The following is a 15,736-nucleotide window of genomic DNA, read 5'->3' on the forward strand; positions in this document are numbered from 1 at the left end:
AAGAATTATATTAAATGCAAGATTTCATGCTTTAAGTTATAAATGAATTTACACATTTGATTTCTTCTAAAAGGCTTATCACAGATAAATAAATAAATAAAAAATTCCACACTCACCTTACTCATAGTTCTGCGAGACACAAAATGTCCTTTTGTTGTTGTGGGTTTTAGCTTCGTCTGGAGAACCAGTGTTATAGGATTTTTTTTTTTTTTCTCTTTTTTTCTTCTTGAGTGCTTTGAAAATATGTCAGAACAAATGAACCGAGAATAGTATGCAGAGGACTGTTTCTCTCATCCCGAAAAAAAAAACGCCCCTGCTCTCTCTCTCTCTCTCTCTCTCTCTCTCTCTCTCTCTCTCTCTCTCTCTCTCTCTCTCTCTCTCTCTCTCTCTCTCTCTCTCTCTCTCTCTCTCTCTCTCTCTCTCTCTCTCTCTCTCTCTCTCTCTCTCTCTTTCTCTTTCTCTCTCTCTCTCTCTCTCTCTCTCTCTTTCTTTCTATCTGCAATGTAAACTAAACTCGAGAATGTTAAATAATAAAAATTAAGTTACAAATAAAGAAAAAAAAAACTTTCTTTTTCGTTCAAAGCGACTTGTATTAGGCCTGGCTAGTGCTAGTCTATTCATGGTTAATAATAATAATAATAATTATTATTATTATAATATCAATAACTGCAATTTTATTTGCCAGTGCAGTAATTGACAGTGTATATTTTTTCACAAATATATTGCGATTGGTAAAGTAATAATAATAATATAAATAACTGCAGTTTTATTAGCCAGTGCAGTAATTGACAGTGTATATTTTTATACAAATATATTGCGATTGGTATAATAATAATAATAATAATAATAATAATAATAATAATAATAATAATAATGTTATTGTTATTATTAAACAATGTCCTAATTATATAGGATATATATATATATATATATATTTGTTATATATATTTCTTATTATAATTACTATTGTAAATATATAAATCCGTCGCATGTATTGCATGTTCATCATTAGTATTAAGATCAAAAGTCCCATTGGCTTTGTAGGGGTGTATTTTTAGCCTTAACATTGTCTTGTCTCTGGTCCGCTGTAATAAAGAGCCACTTTGTTGGTGAACCCAGACCCACTTCCGGAGAACAATCGTCTTTGCCGGAAAAAGAAACAGAGAAAAAAGGAAAGAGAAAGGAAAAAAACAGAAGTGCTAACGAAGCAGATCAGTCAAAACATAAACACTGCGGGCACAGCCACAAACGTGACTTTAAACTGCGGGAGGTTTTGGATCGCCAGTGAGGGAGTTGAGGGCACTTCTCACTGATGTGGTGTGCGTGTGACTCTCAGGTGAAAGAAGGGAAAATCTGAGCAGAGGATTAACAAGTGCTGACACTTTGGGCCTACAGTTGAGGTAACATTGCTCGCTAGTTAGCTCTCCATTTTCTCACCACGGCCAATGTTTACATGTTGACAGGTTGCGACAGGACTCATAACACAGCAATATTTGACACAATAAGCGCATGTTTCTTAAACATGACACATTCAACTATTTTACTTTAGATTTACTTGTTGGAACGACCTTACAATCTTAGGAATATCTTTCTCTTTGTTCGCACTGAAGAGTCACAACTTGCTTGGCAAGCTACTGAGCCGTGTGAGCTTGCAAAACTAGCCAGCAGCTTTTCTATTTTTGACCAGGGTAATGCCACAAAAGCAATGCTAAGATTAGTTAGCACACTAGCTAGTCGCAGCCAGTTTACTGCGCACTGCCAAGTTGTTATGTTGTATTGCCACCGATGCACAAACAGTTCCAAGTTGCTATCTAGAGGTCCTTTGCAGTTGTTACTGTACAAGGTAATGCCATAGGTGGTATTGCGATTAGGGCAATCGTGCCAGCTATTAATCGACTTATTTTTGCCATCTTTAGCAGATGTCTGGTATCTTGTCAGCTCACTGGTTAGGTCAGTTTGGGAGGTCAGCAAATTTGAAATGTGTCAAAATGACAGTATTGTTGCAGATCTTAATTGGTGTTGATAAAACTGAATGCATGCATTTCGATTAAACGACTTGAAAAAATGTTATGCCTTGGATGCCAGTGAAAAATATGTCTTTAAGATAGAAAATAACTATGTGTGTAACATATTGAACATCCACTGATAATATAAACTCTCTTCCATTTTGTTTCTCCAGGGTCTCTTCTGTTAGAGGATACCATCTGACAGAATGAGCGATACAGATGGTAAAGTCAGTGTCCCAAATGGTGAGATAGCAAATTGCTTTTTGTTTTATTATTTGCACATTGTTGTCTTAATTTCCCCTGTATTAAGTACTAGCTGCTTTTCCATTATGTTTGCTATCTATTCTGGGTCTTATTTTACCAGGTGGTTCTGATAATCCAGAACCCGGAGAAGGAAGAGGGGAGGCAGATGCATCTGCAGCACCAGAGGTCCATTCCAGCAAAGAGTCAGGTAGACCCAAATAGAGAATCCTTTCACATGTGATAGTTCAGTGAATTGTTGTTGTAATGATTGGAATGGTAACAGACACTATGTTTACATGCACTTAAGAAAACGGTTTATTCCAGGGTTTTTGCAGAAAGCTGTGTTCTGAAACGTCATGTAAAAGAGAACGCTGATTTCTTCATGCTGTTTTAGGGATTAAGAGAAAGCGGTTTAACATACCAAGGGTTCTCCTGGAGAACGCCGTTTATGTGGCCACGTAAACACATAATAGACATTCTTACAGGTTTTCAAAGAGTGTGCATGTGCGTGAACAGACCGGAGAACAAACGTCATAGAATGGAACCCAACAACAAGTCAACACAGTGGAAAGAATTCAACATTTCTGGGAGTACAATGGAAAAGCACTATAACCATTTAAACTAACCAATGTTAAATATCGACTGTCCCTCATGTCCGCATATATGCGCTGGTACATCGGGGGAGTCCCGGAGTTTGACGTAAGAGGAAAACCCCACTGTTGCAGCACAGTTCCACTGCAGGTTGCGATAGAAAGTTAAGGAAACAAACACAGCAACAAAACTGGAATATCTGGAAATAAAGCAACTGAATAAAATAGCGAAGTCTTCCTCGGATCCCATGTTTTTTATTTACTCCAGCATCAATCCAAACCATGTTATATACTGTTGTCACAGGCAACCGATTTCCTACATAGCTGTCTCTTGTATCACTCTGCGGCTAATTTAATGTCATTTAAATAAAATCATTTAAAATGTCAATTTTTTTTTTTTTTACTTTGTAAGTAGCCTTATTAATAAGCAGCATAGTGTACATAATGTTTATTTTATGATAATGAGTGGCAGACTGCTTTGCATATCATATACATATAATGTAGATAATGTGATTCACATTGACTCAGGTATATGTAAATAAACAGTGCTCCACCAATTGTTCAAATTTTCTCTTGACAGCAAATCTGAGTTCAGCGCCAGAGGGAGGTGAGGGTGGTCAGGACAGGCCAATGGAAGACTCTGAACAGAAGCAAGGGCCTGGAGAAGATGAGGACACCGACAGCATGGATGGTAGTGGATTGTTCTCTTTAACAGAAGACGGAGAGAGAGAGAGTGAAGGAGGAGGGCAGAGAGAGAGGGGAAAAGATGAAGGAAGTAGATCCACCAGGAAGAGGAACCGACCCAGCGGGGGAGCCACACGCCACTCTTCCAGTTCGGACGATGAAGAAGAGGAAGAGGAGGTAGAGGGAGAAGATGAGCAAACCATGGAGGCGTGGCTGGGAGCAGACCTGTGTGACATGAGTCGCCCTTCGTGGCGTGCGGTCCCCTCGCTGCGTGCCCGAGAGATTGGCCGTGACTCGCGCCAGTTTGTAAAGGGTGTGTGTGGGGCGCGGGGTCTTGTGCAGAGGCTGGAACTGCAGGGGCGCCTGGAGAGACACACGGGCTGCGTGAACACCCTCCACTTTAACCCTTCTGGCACCCGTCTGGCTTCCGCCAGTGACGACCTCCGTGTGGTGATCTGGGATTGGGCTCGCAGAAGGGCAGAGCTAGAGTTTGACAGTGGCCATAAGAGCAATGTCTTTCAGGTGAGGAAGCTCAGCTCATGATTGCCTCAGTCTTAAGCCCAAAGTATTCTTCGGTCAGACGCGGACACTCATAGGATGCGGGATGCAAATTTCGCTATCAGCAGAGTTCTCGAGCATTGAACGTGCACAGCCCGATTTTTCAAATCTCGTGTCTTTGAACGTGCAGAATTAGTGGGTCCACAAGGTGGTAACATTCACATTTGAGTCGTTGCTGTCACGAAGCACTAGAAGAAGATGTAATCACCGGTAAACATCACGCGGCAAGGGTAAAAATCACAACTACATTAGATGTGCGTGTCAAGATCTCGTGTGTGAGGAGGTCAGGAGATATCTGCATTTGTATAAATCGAGCCTGAAGGAATATCAAGATGTGTCTAAACTCCTGAGGAGAAATAGTCCATTATCTCATAGCAGGCGTAGCATGCATGCGCCAACCACCTGTGTATGCGCACAGTCAAATTAAGTATACTTTGACAGGCTCGCATTCGACTGTATGCAGACACTAAGCGTCAAAACAAAGTATACTTTGGGCTTTAAGCTCTGCTTTTGGTGTGGTTGAAGGGGGCATTTTGGGTTTATGAAACTGAAATCCAAACAAGCCAGAAAAGCATGCCCAGCAATCATCTATGTCTCTTAGGCTTTGGGTAGTTTGACATTTTTGACACATTTCCATTCATTTAGAGTAGTAAATCCAGTTTAGCAGTGTTTATTGACAGTGCATTTTGTTGCATCTTATACGTGATTAATTAGGCAGCGCTGAGTATTTTCAACTACCTCAAGATTTAAAACATTGCTATGCATTATGATATCTTAATTGTATTGAGAATTAAATTATCCCAAACATGCGCAAGAGAGTGAACTGCTTCACTTTTGTCCAGTAGGGCAGGGCACTAACTGCACTGAGAAATGCCAGTTTCAGAGATTGCATATTTAAGAGAATCTGCTTCTTCAGTTAAACTGTTGGAAATTATATGAATACACACACAAGTAAATATTGATTCTAGGATCTAAAGGATTGATGCAGTATTGTGAGAAATATAATCGCAATATGTGATTGTAATGGCACAGTCCTATAATTATGTACGGTAATATATTGTTGGACAGAAACCTTCTTTTTTGTGTTGAACACTACTGAAATAAATCGATCTAGTTAATCTCTTTTGACATTTTAGTTTCAAATGTTCAGTAGAAGCTTTTAAATCTTAAACTTTGTGTAACTAAAAGGTTAAAATTTTAGATTGGTGCATTCTCTTCACTCTTTTATCTTTCCCCAGGCAAAGTTCCTCCCACACAGTGGTGACTCCACATTAGCCATGTGTGCCCGTGATGGACAGATCAGAGTGGCTGAGCTTTCTGCCACACAACGTTGCAAAAACACCAAAAGAGTGGCCCAGCACAAAGGTGCAGCACATAAGGTATGATTCTGTTTTAAATTGTGAACATAAATATGTGAGCATGGAACAGATTTATCTTGAATATCAGTTTTGTTGGTTTATGGCAACAGATTCCTTTTTTATAAGGTATGTATCAAGAGATCATAATTAAAAAGTCTCGTGAATGCATGATGTGTTTCTTGCTGTCTTAGCTTGCGCTTGAACCAGACTCTCCCTGCTCTTTCCTTTCTGCTGGTGAAGACGCAGTGGTGTTCGGCATTGACCTGCGTTTAGACAGACCTGCCACGTAAGTGGAAAGCTGTGTCACAAGTGTCACAAACATCCCCAAGATTGCCAGAGGAAGAGAATAGCAGCACTTCAGTAGAGTGACACAAGTTAACATTGGCAGGGATTAGATAACCTAGAAAGAATTGTGTCAGCAGCTAGATGAGTCAGTGGAAGCTTTGTCACAGGTCTCTTGGCTTAAATGGCTTACTCAACAGCTGTAGTTTTCACACTTCCAATATACAAGGCTTTTTTTCCTCCCAGTATGAGCAACAACTAACTGAGTGCTAATTGATTGTTTTAAATTATGCTTATAATGGTTATAAAACTGTCACAGTTAGTCACAACATTATACACTCACTGAGCAGTTTATTTGGAACACTATGGTCCTAATAAAGTGCCCAACGTGGTCTTCTGCTGTTGTAGCCCATCCGACTCTAGGTTTGACATGTTGTGCATTCTGAGATGCTATTGAGCTCACTACAATTGTACAGAGTGGTTATTTGAGTTGCTGTAGCCTTTCTGTCAGCTTGAACTAGTCTGGCCATTCTCCGTTGACCTCTCTCATCAACAAGGCATTTCTATCCACAGAACTGCCGCTCAATGGATGTTTTTTGTTTTTGGCACCATTCTGAGTAAATTCTAGAGACTGTTGTGTGTGAAAATCCCAGGAGATCAGCAGTTACAGAAATACTCAAACCAGCCCATCTGGCACCAACAATCATTCCATGGTCGAAATCACTGAGATACAATTTGTTCCCCATTCTGATGGTTGATGTGAAATTAACTGAAGCTCCTGACCCATATATACATGATTTTATACAACACTGCTGCCACACTTTGAAAAAGTTATTGTAAGAAGAATGTCAAAGTGTATATATACCGTATGGGTATATACTCACTGAGCACTTTATTAGGTACACCTGTATATCTACTTATTCATGCGATTATCTAATCAGCCAATCGTTTGGCAGTAGTGCAATGCATGAAATCATGCAGATATGGGTCAGGAGCTACAGTTAATGTTCACATCAACCATCGGAATGACAGAAAAAATGTGATCTCAGTGATTTCCACCGTGGCATGATTGTTAGTGCCAGAAGGGCTGGTTTGAGTATTTCTGAAACTGCTGATCTGCTGGGATTTTCAACAGGGAATGGCCAGATTGATTCGAGCTGACAGAAAGGCTACGGTAACTCTGATAATCACTCTGTACAATTGTAGTGAGCAGAATAGCATCTCGGAATGCACAACACTTCGAACCTCAAGGTGGATAGGCTATAACAGCAGAAGACCACCTCGGGCACTTTATTAGGACCATAGTATTCGTAATAAAGTGCTCAGTGAGTGTATATTTATAGTTGTATAGAAAAAAATTATATTTTTAATCTCTCAGCAAACTGGTGGTGGTGAAGGAAGGCGAAAAAAAGGTGGGGCTGTACACCATCTTTGTGAACCCAGCCAACACACACCACTTTGCTGTGGGTGGGAGAGACCAATATGTCAGGTGAGACAAATGCATTCACTGACATTCTGAAGTTTAATCATCACACTGTCAGCCTGCATCATTCACTGTCCCTCTCTCTTCTTGCCTTTATATGTGTTAGGATCTATGACCAGAGAAAGATCAATGAAAACGATAATAATGGCGTGCTGAAGAAGTTTTGTCCCTCTCACTTGGTGTCCAGCGAGTCCAAAACTAATATTACCTGTTTAGTATACAGCCATGATGGCACAGGTAACACACATTTAATGTAGTCTAAGATTGTGACTCTTAGGCCCCTTTTACACCTTGCATTAACATGTGTTTCTTATCCGGATCTGGATATTATTAAGCTGTATTACATTTACACCTTGCAGTCAAATGCATCCCCATTGTGATCATATAGAGATCCGATCAAAGTTACCCACGCAAAATGAAAAACGCTACTTGCATATTATAACATCAGAGGTTGTGGTAACTGAAAATTCTGTCTTTTAGCGAATTTTAAAAACATTGATGGATAATTCAAATGTTTTCCTTCACTTTGATGGTCAGGGTTTTTTCTTCATTTAAAATCTTTTGGTGGCTGCCAAAGCTAAATTTTGGGTTGCCGAAGCAAATTTAAAAATATTCATCTCGCTTTCTGCGCTTTGTAAGGGCGAAAAATGCTTCTTATCTAAAATGCACAAGGGAGGCCTGGTTTCACGTAAGTGTCACCATGAGCCACAGTGATTAGAAAACTGGAATGAGATGTGAGCAGGTGGGGTTTTGTTGAGAGAAATGAGATATTGCAAGTGTATTCCAATGGAAAAATTCTTGGGAAATCATCCCTGACTACCTCAGAGTGTGGTTTCAGTGATTCTATCACGATTCAATCACTGTGCGTCTTGGGTGCGTTTATACCTGTCATTTAATGTGATCAAGTGCTGTCCGATAGCGATCCAATCACCAAAAACGCACGGTAATGCAAGGCTTAAATGGGGACTTGTATGGTTTGCATTGTTTGATAGAAAAAAAATTACCTGTTACTTGTTCTAGCAATATTTGATATGTGTCATGCAGGGATGCAAACTACTCACCTTTTGGTGAAATTCCCCATTTCGAATGCGAAATGTCACTTACATGATTTGTGCACATCCGACGAGTTTAATCATTTTTGATGTGATAAAAGTCCATATAAATGTCAACCTTACTTGAAAATTCTGCTTGTATACTTGTTTGTATACACTCATTTTGCAGAAACCTGGTGATCTAAAAATTCATTCAGCTTGACTGTCATGACAGTACAACTTATTAAACCTCTGAGTTTCCATCTCAAGTCATAGTTTAACTGTCTTTCAGAGCTGCTGACAAGTTACAATGATGAGGACATTTACCTTTTTGACTCCAGCCACAGTGATGGAGCAGATTACCGCAGGAGATACAAGGGTCACCGCAACAATGCTACAGGTACACACATCTCAAATCCACAGGTATACAAAATGAGACAGTTAGCTCGCATGAACAGAGACAGTGTACTGCAGTTTATTTTTTTATTGCAAAGACCAGCTAAAGAGATCTTTAACAATGTTTAGTCATTATTTTTCCATTATTATTGCAGTATGTGTGGCATATATGAAGTGTCAGTAAAAATATTTTGCATACAGGTTATAGTCTTTAAAGGAATATTCTGGGTTAAGCTCAATCAACAGCATTTGTGGCATTATGTTGATTACCACAAAAAAAAAAAAAAAAAAAATCTGACTTGTACTGTTGTTTGAATCATAATTTTTACAGTCATTTTAGGGTTTGTTGACATTATATTTTCATGCACCAAAGTTGTGAAACTGGCTATAACTTTACACAGAAAAGGTTGTAAGTGATTTTTATCACACTAAAATCATGTTAAAATGCATATTGTTTGTGTTATGGCTATACTTTTGAAACTGTGAGTATTTTAATGTTTACGGATTGGCCCAAAATAATTCCATTGTAAGTGCCTTACTGGAACCCGGAACCCAGATTTTTGCCTTTTTTTTTTTTTTTTTTTAATAAATGTGCACTCAGTAATTCTGATCCAGTACCCTTTTCTTTTTTTTTTTTGGTCAAATTCTGCAAATATCTCCTCACAGTTTGCTAGCTGTCCGTTCTGTGGATGGGCTGAAAAAAAATCTATTATTTGTACACAGCCCTGGCTCTGTAAATGGTACAAAAACAAAGTGGATCAGACCGATCCACACAACACTGCTCCAGCCAATCAGCAACAGGGGGTGGTTCTTTTGCGTGCACAGGATGGGGGGTGGGGGCAGAGCGAGAGGGAAATTCATTAGAAGAGCGACGGTAAATCTGGCAGATGTGAACTTTCTAAACTCCAAGGAGGACAAATGGCTGAGAAACAGACCAAGAGAAAAAGGTCAGATAAATATAAAATAAAAAAGGATTATGATAACTCGAGGTTTAGGAGCCGCGTCAACATTGGCGAGGCTTTTCAGCAGCGGAGAGACCGAGAGGTAAAAGGCTTGAAGACGGATGTAGAAGTTGCTCTCTTTCTTCTTGATAGGTGGGTAACATAAATTTAGCTATGTTTCACAGAACCCATATATGCTGTTGTTGTGATGTTAGATTCAGTAGCAGGAGAGTTGTGAGTGTCTGGAGCTGATGTGCGTAAAACCATCTTGCGTGCATGAATTTGTGGGGCAGAGCTTCCAAAGGAGCACTGAAGGAAGGGGTGTGTTTATTTTGGCAGTTGAGTTCGAATATCAACAGTGTTTCTCAGGAATCACTGAGTGCACTTTTTAAAGTCCAGATTGATTTTTGTGGTAATCAGTAGTATGCCACAAATGCTGTCAATTGAGCTTAACTTGAATCTGAAATCTTACGGGATAGTTCACCAAAATAGTAAAATTCTTTCAGCATTTATTCACTCTAATGTTGTTTCAAACCTGTATAACTAGAAAAGATGTTTGGCAGAATGACAGTCTATTTTTCCATATAATGAAAGTGATGGTGACTGAAGTTTTTTCTGCATAACATCTCGTTTTATGTTCCACTAAAGAAAGAGAGTCATGCAGGTTTGGAACAACATGAGGGTGAGTAAATGATGACATAAATTTCAGTTTTGGGAAAACATTCCTATAACCATCTCCCTACTCTCACTCTCGTTCTCTCCCCCTCTACTATTGGAAATTGCTCCACCAGTGAAAGGAGTTAACTTCTATGGGCCTTGCAGTGAGTTTGTTGTCAGTGGCAGTGACTGTGGACATATCTACCTATGGGACAAGAACTCTGCCCGCGTGGTACAGTTTATGGAGGGAGACAAGGGAGGAGTGGTAAGTCACTGTTACATCTCCAAAACTGTGCAGGGGTTGAAACATAGCAGTTTACAAATTGATGTGTATCACATCTACAACTCTGTTCAGGTGAACTGCCTAGAGCCTCATCCTCATCTCCCAGGTTTGGCCACCAGTGGTCTGGATCATGATGTGAAACTGTGGGCCCCGACCGCTGAGAATCCCACAGCACTGAAGGGACTTAAAGAGGTACAAACGATCTCACTGGGGATTATTTTATTTATGTATTTTTACAGTAGTCGGTACATCACATGGCATTTAATGTTCATATTTCTGTCTCTGCTGACTCTTGACAGTTTTTTATAATGATAGTTCATGGATATCTTACATAAAAGGTCACATCACCAAATAGCATTAACCTCAGAACGTCTTAATATGAGGACAGATTCATATACTGGATGTATAGCATGCATATTTCTCTATTTTTTTCAGACATTTCATGCTTAATGACTAATCAACTGGGTTCTCCTATTATATCAGTTTTCAGATTGTCATGAATAATCTGATAACTGGCTTTCCAACACCTTATGAAAGGAAATATAGTCATATTTTTTTCAAAACAAGATATTTTGTTGATCACTTTTCTATTTCTGCGGTGTAGCCCCGCCCATTGTTAAATCTGATTGGTCCAAAATCTTGATGCACATGCCTGTATAATACACATCAGTTATGTTCTGATTGGCTGTTAATATGCCATTGTGTTGACAAATAGCTTGTTGCATCACACCTGATTAGTACACAGTGTACAATGTTTAACCCAGACCACAATTTTTATTTTTTTATTTTTTCCCTTTTCTCCAAATTTGGAATGCCCAATGTGCTTTTTAAGTCCTCGTGGTCACGTAGTGATTCGCCTCAGTCCAGGTGGCGGAGGACGAATCCCAGTTGCCTCCGAGTCTGAGACCGTCAACCCACGCATCTTATCACGTGGCTTGTTGAGCGTGTTGCCACGGAGACATAGCGCATGTGGAGGCTTCACGCCATCCACCGCAGCAACCACGCTCAACTCACCACGCGTCCCACCGAGAACGAACCACATTATAGCGACCACGAGGAGGTTACCCCATGTGACTCTACCCTCCCTAGCAACCGGGCCAATTTGGTTGCTTAGGAGACCTGGCTGGAGTCACTCAGCACACCCTGGGATTCAAACTAGCGAACTAGCAAACTCCAGGGGTGGTAGCCAGTGTCTTTACCACTGAGCTACCCAGGCCCCCCACCCAGACCACTAAAACATTTTAAACTATATATTTGTTTGGTGAGCTGCTCTTATATATTGCTAATAATTATTTTCGTAAATAGCAAGTGTACATAAAACTTTCGCATGTCATCATGATTGCTCAGGTAATGAAGAAGAACAAGCGAGAGCGTGATGAAGACAGTGTTCGTCATGGTGACCAGTATGACACACAGCTCCTCTGGTTCCTGATGAGACACATGAGAAACCGAAGACCTCAGCGAGTGAGTCATATACAGTAGTAGTAGCATGTTTTTAAATATTTTCTTTTTATTACATACAATAGTTTATATTAAATGCCAATTATTTTTTTTTTCAATTAACAATCTATTTCAGTGAATTGAAGTTGCATTGCCATAGATTATATAGAGACCGTAGCGTAACCTACACAGTTCTTACAAAGAAACATACTGCTACAAAATATACTAATCTCTCAAATCGAAAAGTTTTACACTAAACCAAAGCTTAGTCTGATGCTTTTGACAAACTGGAATGGAAAACCAAAAAAGAATAACCTCATAACACTTTCTAAAATCTGCCTGTTTACATTACAAAAAAACAATAACAACTTATTCTCTATGTATGATCTGATCTCTACAGAAATGTAAAAAAAATGTGCACCATTATAAATAATTATTTGCCCCTTACAGGCCCGGCGCGGGGAAGGTGGAGAGGGCGACACAGACGAATCCTGGAGCTCGCCAGATTCCTCTGACGAAGAAGATGGAGGGCCAGACCATGTCCAGTGCATGTCCTCCTGAGCCACATACACACACACACACACACACACACACACACAATTTTTGCCATATATTTAAGCACATACATACTAGTAACACACTGATTCACAATAGACACTGAAAGGCCAGCAACAAACACAAACACGGCTTTATATACGCACACAGTGTGAGGGAGAGGGAAACTATTGTTGTCTAAACTGTCAGTATCTGGCTTTGTGCTACACACACACAAATAATATCATTGGGGGAAGAAATTATAATGAAATTCATATTTTTGATATCCGATCATATATTTGCAACCACACACACAAATAATCACTGATTTAATGCTACCACAGACACAAACACATTTCATTTCCACTTTTACAACTTGTTACATTGAAGACCACAGCAGATGTTCCAGAAATTTCGCCCTCTACTGTTGCTGCCTTAGTTTAACAACAAAACAAAAAATATGAAACCACAAATTTTAGAAGCAGATGCAAGGTACAGATTTGGAACAGTATTTGACATCTTTAGTCTTCTCTGTGCTCTTATATACAGTCCCACTTGAAGTTTGTCTTTCACAGTGACATGTGGTTGGAGCATGACATGACGGTACGGAAGCTCGAAGCGAGTCAGATTACTGGGCTGATGATGAGTATTACTTATTCTAAAAACCAGCACCATCCTTTACTCATCTCATCAGATTTCTCTAGTCATCTGAACTGCATTTGTCTCCAAGTAAGAGAGAGCTACAGCATAGATTTATTTTTGGGCTGCAATCTTATGCATTTTTATTACACTGATAGACTCTCATAGGCCATCCGGCCCTCTGCTCTGGTCCTGTCTTCTTTCTCTTCTCCTGTGTGTGTGTTTGCTGACACTGGGCACAGCAAACCTTGAATTCAATCGTGCTTTCCCAGCTCTGACTGAAGACACAGAAGATGAACCAGATTGATTTGTCTGGTTCTAACGCTCCCAAAAGTCTTTTTTGCTGCGTTCCTCTCTCCCATGCTACTGAGTGCACTTTAATCAGGGATCTGCTTTGAGTTTTGAATCTCTAAGACGAGTGTGCGCTTAGGGGGGCATGCTATACTTAATGGATTAAACGTGTTTATTTTTTGTCCTGCAGTTTCCCAAGCTTATAATGGACTTAAAATTGAATATAAAGATTTGACACCAGCTCTTTTGGTTCTGGATTTGCACTTGGGTGGAAATACTTGGAGATCCTGAAGAAATTCCAAAAGGGATTCTGTCAAAAAATGTAACTCTATGGACTGCCATTATCTTCTCAGCCCTGTCCCAAAGACATTGAGAGCAAAGACAATGATATGCTCAGAGCCAGTGATTTGTTGAATCCACGTCTCTTCCTCTGTCTTCTGTTTGAATGCACATGCTGAAGATCTTTGCCTAACTGTCTGGGTAGGGTCCAATGTTGCAGGGTGCTTCATGTTTGTTTGAGGAAGGTTAAGCCCCTGAAACCCATTTTTTTAATAAAAAATAATGGCTATTGTCAGTATTTGGATTCGCAGTTAGTTAAGAGCAAACAAGGATGGACTGTGACCTGTTGTGACTTGCATGTAGGAAAGAATCATTTATTTCAAAGGATGGGTCAGTTGTGAGAAGCTTGAGTTACTTTGCCCCCTTTTTTCCCCCTTCTTCTTTTGTGAGGGGAATAAAGTCTAAACTTTTCTCTTTTTGTATGAGATTAACTTAAATGACTTAATATATATACAAATATATATATATATATATATATATATTATAAAACCTGTAAAAATCATCTTCAATCATTACTATTTGAAAAGGTGTCTAAATTTAATTGGTAGTAATGCAGAGGTTTATATTGTATAAAGACAAAAATAATTTTAAAATGAATGGAAAATATTGGATATGTATTTTTTCCCTTTTTTTTCTGGATTACAGCCCTAATTGTCACTGAAGTTACAAGCATTAATTTTCAATTTGTTCATTTTCTCATTCTCACTTGTCTGATGATCAAAATGTCTATCCTATCACTGGCATATATTATTTTCTTTTTCTTTCTTTTTTTAGGGATTTGATTATTGAGCTATCCCATTGCTGCCTAACATTGTGTTCTTTCAGTTCAGTTGAAAACATGTACAATGTGCAGTAAAAAAAAAGAGAAAAATCTGTTCTGTTTTTCTGATCAGTTGCCGTATTATTTATACCTTCATTGGAATACAGGGGAAAGTTATACGCTCCATGTGACTAATTACCATCATACAATATGTTCTCAATGTTTATATATAATTATACAGTGATGTGGAAAAGTATTTGCCCCCTTCCTGATTCTGTTTTTGTGTATTTTTCATACTAAATTGTTTTAGATCTTCAAATGAGATATAACTTAAAACAAAGGCAACTTGAGTAAACTCAAAATACAGTTATCAAATTTTTTTTTTTTTTTTTATTGAAGCAAAAAAGCTATCCAACACCTATTTAACCCATATGAAAAACTAACTGCCCCCTTCAACTTAATAACAGGTTGTGCCACCTTTAGCAGCAGCAACTGCAACCAAACGCTTCCGATGACTGGAGATCAGTCTTTCACGATGCTGTGGTGGAATTTTGGCCCACTCTTCTTTTGCAGAGCTGCTTTAGTTCAGACACATTGGAGGGTTTTCGAGCATGAACTGCCCGTTTAAGGTCCTGCCACAGCATCTCAGTTGGGTTCAAGTCAGGACTTTGACTAGGCCACTCCAAAACATTAATTTAGCTTCTTTTGAGCCATTCAGAGGTGGAATTGCTGCATAATCCAGTTGCACTTGAGCTTCAGCTTGCAGACTGATGACTGGGCATTCTCTTTTAGGATTTTCTGGTAGAGAGCAGAAGTCATGTTTCCCTCATTTATTGCAAGTCCCTACACCATCACACTACCACCACCATGCTTGACCATTGGTAAGATGTTCTTTTTGTGGAATTCTGTGTTTGATTTACGCCAGATGTAACGGGACTCCTGTCTTCCAGACAGTTCCAATTTTGACGCCTCAGTCCACAGAACATTTTCCCAAAAGGTTTGAGGATCATTAAGGTGTGTTTTGGCAAAATTCAGATGAGCCTTAATGTTCTTCTGGGTTAGCAGAGGTTTTCACCTCGCCACACTTCCAATACTTTTTCACAGCACTGTAGGTATTGAAGAAGTTGTATGGGTGGTAACAGATTTTTATTTTTTTATTTTTTTTTTCTACCATTTGTGCAACTTATGTCATATACAGTGATGCAGTTTATTAGTAAGCAC

The 15,736-nt window shown here is 39.3% G+C and overlaps 1 protein-coding gene across 1 annotated transcript; it reads left to right on the top strand.

Moving 5' to 3' along the window:
- Window positions 1-1,139: 1,139 nt before the first annotated feature.
- LOC127442349 (DDB1- and CUL4-associated factor 8-like) lies at window positions 1,140-14,236 on the top strand. Its single transcript, XM_051700303.1, has 13 exons — window positions 1,140-1,400; window positions 2,180-2,249; window positions 2,371-2,457; window positions 3,420-4,045; window positions 5,320-5,460; window positions 5,631-5,725; window positions 7,100-7,210; window positions 7,311-7,441; window positions 8,528-8,635; window positions 10,364-10,494; window positions 10,585-10,704; window positions 11,860-11,976; window positions 12,403-14,236. Exons 2-13 carry the CDS (start codon window positions 2,213-2,215, stop codon window positions 12,511-12,513), a joined length of 1,815 nt encoding a protein of 604 aa, XP_051556263.1. The 5' UTR covers window positions 1,140-1,400; window positions 2,180-2,212; the 3' UTR covers window positions 12,514-14,236.
- The last annotated feature ends 1,500 nt before the right edge of the window (window positions 14,237-15,736 follow it).

This window comes from Myxocyprinus asiaticus, chromosome 6 (genome assembly GCF_019703515.2).
Source record: "Myxocyprinus asiaticus isolate MX2 ecotype Aquarium Trade chromosome 6, UBuf_Myxa_2, whole genome shotgun sequence".
NCBI classification, from domain to species: Eukaryota; Metazoa; Chordata; class Actinopteri; order Cypriniformes; family Catostomidae; genus Myxocyprinus; species Myxocyprinus asiaticus.

Coding starts and splice junctions, on each gene's coding strand:
- LOC127442349 (XM_051700303.1), top strand. CDS start 2,213: ATGAGCGATACAGATGGTAAAGTCAGTGTCCCAAATG. Junction 10,495..10,584: donor AGGGAGACAAGGGAGGAGTG/GTAAGTCACTGT, acceptor AACTCTGTTCAG/GTGAACTGCCTAGAGCCTCA. Junction 10,705..11,859: donor CACTGAAGGGACTTAAAGAG/GTACAAACGATC, acceptor ATGATTGCTCAG/GTAATGAAGAAGAACAAGCG.